Source organism: Neophocaena asiaeorientalis, unplaced genomic scaffold (assembly GCF_003031525.2).
Source record: "Neophocaena asiaeorientalis asiaeorientalis breed wild unplaced genomic scaffold, Neophocaena_asiaeorientalis_V1.1 scaffold540, whole genome shotgun sequence".
NCBI classification, from domain to species: domain Eukaryota; kingdom Metazoa; phylum Chordata; class Mammalia; order Artiodactyla; family Phocoenidae; genus Neophocaena; species Neophocaena asiaeorientalis.
The window spans coordinates 703,316-710,215 of NW_020172141.1; the positions used below are offsets into that span (position 1 = coordinate 703,316).

A 6,900-nucleotide genomic window follows, 5' to 3' on the forward strand; every position below is an offset into this window, starting at 1 on the left:
AACACAGGAAAATGTGCGCATGTTAATTTCTGGTTCGCTGTCTTGATTCAAAAGCAGTGTGAAAAGCAAGAGCTGAGTCTGTGATCTGGAGTCTTTATATAACAAAGCGATTGAAGGGTCACCCCTCTCATGTCCTATAGGAATTGTTCCAGGAAGAATCTCTTTCGTGTTTTCTCTCCTCAAGTGTCTCCCTGATGGATTCCTTCCCTGTTACCAGTTTACATCTTCATCTCAAAGAAATGTTTCTTTCCCTGCCAGCTGCATCAGTTGTGACTCATATGTAAGAGGGACAGAAAGCACAACTCAGACTGGCTGCCTGGGGAGAGAATGTCTTTGCTCACATCAGTGAAGAGTCCAGTGTAGGGGCTGCAGCTCAAACAGTGTCATCAGCAACTGCTTTCTCTTCTCCATTTCTTGCTCCATTTTCAGATGACCCTTCTCCTCATGGTGCCAAGGTGGCCCCATTAGCCCTGTCCTACATCCTCCTAGGTTCAAGTCCATGAGAAACTAGAATGGCATTATTTACCCCAACACTCACACCAAAGCCTTGGGTCTGACTCTGCTGTTCTGATGGGATCACATGTCCATCATCAGATCGTTGACTGCCGATGGGGAATGGAATAATCCAATTAGCTTAGGCCAAGTCACACGCTTCAGCCCTAGAGCTGGGAATTGAGCCCTACCCGAAGTACCTGGGCTGGGGGTAGGAGGGTAGAAGGTGGTTCAGGGGGTAGGGGTAGTTCCCCAAAGAAAAAGTGGTGAACCAGAAGAAGGGTGAACAGATGCCGGGGGGAAAACACAAACAAATAGATAAACAAAACCGATGTCCGTTAAATCACCTTTCTGCTGGGGGAGCTGTTGTTGTTGTTTTTCTAAATCTAAAAGCTAAGATTGCCTCATGATATCTTATTCCAAATCGTTTGTTATCAATCTGGCACCACTGTCCTTTACAAGGCAGGAAACTACATTTGTCAAAATCTCCTTCACTACATGTTTCTTTCTTAGAGTTTGTCTCGGGATGGAATTCACACGAGATTTGGAAGGTGGGGATGAGAGGGATGCTGTTACACTTGGGTAGAGTTGCCAGATTTCACAAATAAAAATACAAGATACCCAGGTGAATTTCAGATAAATAATTTTGAGGTATAAGTATGTCTCGTTTCCCCATGCAGCCTTATATGCACCATTTGGGACATACTGATACTAAAAGCTTATTCATTATTTATCTGAAATTCAAATTTAACCAGCATCCTGTGTTTTGTCCGGCAATCTTATGTATCCTGGAGGATATGGTTGCCAGGCTTGGTGCCTTTGCTGACCCTCCAAGAACCCCCTTTTTGTGGTTGTGCAGACATATGCTTTTGGAGATCTCTCCACGGGCTCCTGCTTTGCAGGTTCTGACACATGAATGCTATGACTTCTTACACGTTGCCATGAACTGATCCACCCCTATATCCAGGCAGCAGATGAAAACAGCATTTTGCCATTTCTAGGTAACTCAGTCACTTCTGATGTCTGTGTAGTCTTCAGGTTTCTTTCCTTTTACTCTTCTCCAGAGGGTTGGAAGTTCCTGAGGGCCTATATACCTTCCGGCCATCAGGAGAGGGTGGACATCTGTCCTTTGTACCATACACTGTCATCCACCAAGGCCTTTAGGCAATACAGGTACCTATTCTGTTTTCTGCCTCAGCCTGACCTCACAGCTGGCCCTCTAAGCATTTCTGTTCTCCTCCTCCCAACCATTCTACAACGATCTTGGAAACAGTCAGTTCCTATCCCTGAACCTGCTAGGTCAAGGCAGCATTGAAAGGCTGCCCTCTAGTTACTCTCCTTCAAACCTGCCCTCATCCACTGCTGCTCTAACTCCAGGCACTAGGTTGGATAAGGGCTTCTCCACGTGTGTGCAGTTTCCCGTGTCTTCTCTGGGGAGCCAGGCTCAAGTGTCCCTTCTCCTGGACACCCAAGTATGTCTGTAGTAGCTGTCATGTCATCCCCTACCCTGAACTGTCCTGAAATTGTCAAGAATTGTCAAGCCAAGTGGTCCTCTACTTTGCCTCCCCAGCCTCGTCCTCCCCATCCTAGAAAGAGCTCTTATTCTTCCTTTTAAGGAAATCTGCTTATCAGATCGCCAAGCGCTCTGATCCACCTACAGCCTAGCATTTACATTCTAACCTCTTCATCCTCCAGACTCTGCCCTGTATATTCAAAGCCAAGCTCTTGGAATTAAACCAAACAAGCAACACAACATAAGCCTTTTCTCCCTCTTAAGTGCTTGGCTCTTACAAGAAAAGAAAAGAAATAGCTTGGTTTTCACCGCTATTGTCTCTGTTCTGTATTTAAAAACTGTTGAGAAATTCAATGGACTGTTTCAGGCTGCAGCCACACTGCCAAGGCATTTCATGTCAATAAGCCACCGAGTTAAGAGCCACAGGACAACATCCAAACATATAGGAATGGAAAACCTCAATCAGTATTTCAAAATGCATCCCCTACTTGTAATTGTTAGCACACTCGATCAGTTTACATTACCAGAAAACCAGACCAGAGAGTGCAAATGAAAGATAAGTAACAGTCAAAGATGCCATAGAACAATCTGCCCTGCTGTGAAGAGACACGTCATTATGAGAACCAAATGGGCTCTCATAATTTCAGGCAAAAATCAATTTAATGGGACATTACCTATTATCCTAAAACATTTTTTTAAATCACAAAAATAAAAAGGGAGGAAAAAATTCCTTAAACAATCATGTGGTTTAAAAAGTTACCAACAAAGGAACAAAAGTCAAGCTCGCTTCACACTTCTCTCCAACACTGCATTTCAGAAAACAGTGGAACAGTTTTTACAGACCTTTGAGAAGGACACAGGTATCATCCTAAAATGTTATATCTCCCTAGCTCTGGGCTGGAGATATGGGTTTGAGGGCCATTAGTATAAAGGAAAGAATTGTTGCCTGGGATGGGTGAGTTCATCCAAGGAGAGATTTTAAAGTGAGAGGACCAGAAGCTCCGAGAGGTGTCCAAGCAACACTTATATGGAAAGGATGGGCAAAAAGGGAGTAGTCGGAGAATGACAGGAAGTGCCCGAGAGGAGATACATATGTACAGTTTAAGATGAATGATAAAATGAAAATAACCTGGCTTATGCCAGGTTATTTCTTAACCCCATAACCTGGCATAAGCCAGGTTAAGAAATAAAACATTACCAGGGGCTCCCGTGTGCCCCTCACCATCCCATGCCTCTCTGTCCCCAACAAGAAGGGATCAAAATCTGAATTTCGTGATAATCACCCACTTACTTTTCTCTAGATGACTACGTATGTATATCTGCCTGAAAAAAATATTCTTTGTTTCATTTGGTTTGAAACTTCTAATAAATGTACTCTAATGTACTCATCTGTAACTTGCCTTTTTTGTACATTATGCTTTTGAGATTCATTCTGTTGATGCATACAACTACAGTCCTTTCATTTTCACTGCTGTATAGTATTGTATTCTATGAATAGTATATACCGTAATTTATTTATCCATTCTATCATGGATGAACACTTGGTTTGTTTCCCATAATTTTGCTATTATGCAAAATGTAACAATCAATATTCTTACATGTATCTCCGGGATGGAGTCCCAAGTAGCCTGGACTCTCCTTCTACACGTGTATCCAATATATCTGCCCATGAGTGTCTGACATCATCACTTAGGGCATTCAGGGTGGCTGAGAGGAGACCATTCTAACAATGCATGCATGTTCTTTGAATTAAAAGTTCATCATTATTTTCAAATATTTGATACAGAAAGGTTGATTTAGATTCAATATCCATTAGCAGCATCCCAAGAAATCTCAACATAACGTTTGTCAAGGAAGAAAAGAAGAGCTGTTAAGATTCTGTAAATATAATGCCAACTGTTCACCTTTGAATAATTGTAAAAGGCTTTGAATTTTGCACTACCTGCTCGTGTGAACACAACTTGTCAAGGATGACTATCCAGAATTTAAAGAGATCATTATTTAAAAGTGTTGAACAGGAATTATGCCTAGTCATTTCAAGCAAAAAATCTGATATACAAAATGCAATGCTCATGGAAGCAAGTTCAAGTTTCTAATTTAAAAAATGGCAACAATTACACAAATTTCCTATCTTCCTTAACACCTCTTGCAGTAGCCAGCCTCTCAGAGAGCACCCAAGGATTCTTCTTCCCTGGTATTCACATCCTGGGGTAGTTCTCTTTCACTATGAATAAGGTGAACGTCTGTAACTAATGGGATTTTTGCAGAAATGACAGTGTGACCTCCAAGGCTAGGTCATAACAGACATTGGGGCTTGTCTTGCTCTCAGATCACTTGGTCTAGGGGAAGGCAGCCAGGGTGTTATGAAGACATTTAAGCACCCAATGGAGAGCTCCACATGCTGAGAAACTGAAGCCTCCTGCTGACAGTCAGCACTGACTTGCCAGCCATATTAATGAGCTACGTTGGAAGTGGTTCCTCCAATCCCAGTCAAGCTTTCAGATGATGTAGCCCCTGATAACATCTTGTCTGAAACATTATGAGACATCATGAGCCAGAACCACCCAGCTAAACTGCTCCCATCTTCCTGACCCACCATAAACTATGTGAGATAATAAATGTCCATTGCTATTTTAAGCTGCTACCTTTTGGGGTAATTTGTTACACAGCAATAGATAACTAATACACTTGTAACTTTTATTTTTCATACCATAATTACACAATAGAAAGACAATGTCAGCTGTTTTCAATAAGTCCCATATAGATGCCTCCCAAATCTCTTTCTACAATGGAGATTAAGGTGTGGTGCTGGAGAAAAAAAAGCAAAAGCTGACATTGCCAGTGTCCAGTAGCCTTCACTCTCAGACACCTTCAAGTCAACTCCACAGGCTCCTGTGTTTCTATGTTGGGGCAAAGGGACAAAGAGGATGTAGGGCAAGTAGGTCATGGTGGGGCTGGCAGAAACTGTATTTGAAGAGTTTACAGGAACTTAATGGCCCTGAATTCACTCTATACACAAAATACGAGCAGGATTGACACATCTGGAATCCCCAAGCACTAAAACGATAAGGATGCCTTCCTATATGCAAAATAAAAACTCTGCAAAACTAGGATATGTGTAAGAAGCCCCCAACATTTCTATTTTTCCCTGATGCTTTTTTGAAATGTCAACTATCAAATCCATCTTAAAAATTGTTTTAGTGCCTCTGCGTTGTCCCTTTACTCATAGTTGGTCTGCCTACTGTTTAATCCAGAACTGACAAAACACTCTCTACAAACATAAAGATTCATGTTGTAAGGTGGACACTCTTCATCACAGCACCTCCTGTGCCCCAGTTATTATTAAATCAATCATTTTACCTTCTAGCTACTGGCTTTTCCTGAGGGGCTCTTATTAGCTAAGCTGCCTTTAATAAGTGCTTATTCTGTTAATATTCCTTTGAAGCCCATTCTAAATGTTCTTTTTACCCAGAAACTCTGCAGTCTCTGATTGGTGACTAAAATCAGGGTGGTAGGGCAGAGAGGAGCTCATTTCAGAACTGCAGGCCTCCTGCTGCCCGAATTGTCCCTTTCCTTGTCCCATTCTCACCTTACATGCATGCAAAGGGCCAAGCTATTTATATCCTGAGCATGGAGAAGGACTCAGCAGGTGACAAATGCTAATTTCTGAGGTCAGGAAAGGTGCTTCACATTATCCCTTTTTGAAGACAAGATGCAGACAAAGGGCAGGACAGGGAGGCTCTGAACATCCTACATATTGAATAGTGCTTTGCTGCATTTAAGAACTCATTGCTGCCATACTCATGGAAATCAGTGATCTCATAGTTTTAGCCCCCATTTTTCAGATTAAGCACACACTCAAGGCATGGACAAAGCGGGCCAGTAAAACTATTTTATTTTCTTATAATTGATATTAAAATTATGACGCTAAGCTGTCTAATATGACAGCTACTAGCCACATGTGACTATTTAATTTTAAATTAATTAAAATGAAAAATCCTGTTCCCTAGTAGCACAGCACATTCTAAATGCTCAGTAGCAACTGTTATAAAATATTTCAGTTACCATGAAAAAGAAATAAAAATTTGATTGGGGGGCTTCCCTGGTGGCGCAGTGGTTGAAAGTCCGCCTGCCGATGCAGGGGACGTGGGTTCGTGCCCCGGTCCGGGAGGATCCCACAGGCCGCGGAGCAGCTGGGCTCGTGAGCCATGGCCACTTGGCCTGCGCATCCGGAGCCTGTGCTCCGCAACGGGAGAGGCCACAACAGCGAGAGGCCCGCGTACCGCAAAAAAAAAAAAAAAAAAAAAAAAAAATTTGATTGATTTCCCTTACATGTGATTTGACATTGTTTTTAACTTTGAATTACACATTTTGGGAGTAGGTGGGAGAACCATAATACTTTCAGTGTCTGGACACCTCTAAAGAATTTAATGTGACCTTAGCCAGCACGCTCCTTAGCAGCATTTATATCCTTGATCTCCCCTCCATGCGCCTCATCCATAAGCATGGCCCCGAACAGTCACCCACGAGCACCTCTAATCCACGAGTTCAGACGCGAAACCTGAGCCTCTGCTGGTTTCCTAGCAACAGCGACGCGACCCCGCCCCTTACCCCGCCTTGCCTCTCCTACCTTATTGGACCGGAGTGGGCGGGAACAGTAGTCAAGTGTCCAGTAGGAGGGGAGCGGAGGCGGGAGTCCTGGCCGCGTCCCGGTCGCCCGGGAAACCTCCGCAGGCAGGTTCGCGCGCGATGCCGAGTGCCGAGGAGCTTCCCGCGCTGGCTGAAGAGAACGCTGACTGGGAGCCCGGCGCCGACCCGCGGCTGCGACTCCTGGGGGCCTACGTGGCCCGGAGCCTGCGGCCGGCAGCGGGCGCATGGGAGCGCTGTGCGGGCTC

At 43.8% G+C, this 6,900-nt stretch overlaps 1 protein-coding gene across 1 annotated transcript in view; it reads left to right on the forward strand.

The window, feature by feature from the left end:
• The first annotated feature begins 6,754 nt into the window (after positions 1-6,754).
• The window catches only part of DNAH9 (dynein axonemal heavy chain 9), a 301,303-nt gene continuing 301,157 nt past the window's right edge, over positions 6,755-6,900 (forward strand). The window contains exon 1 of the mRNA XM_024752602.1: positions 6,755-6,896. Coding sequence (XP_024608370.1) covers positions 6,755-6,896 — 142 coding nt within the window. The remainder of the gene's footprint in view (positions 6,897-6,900) is intronic.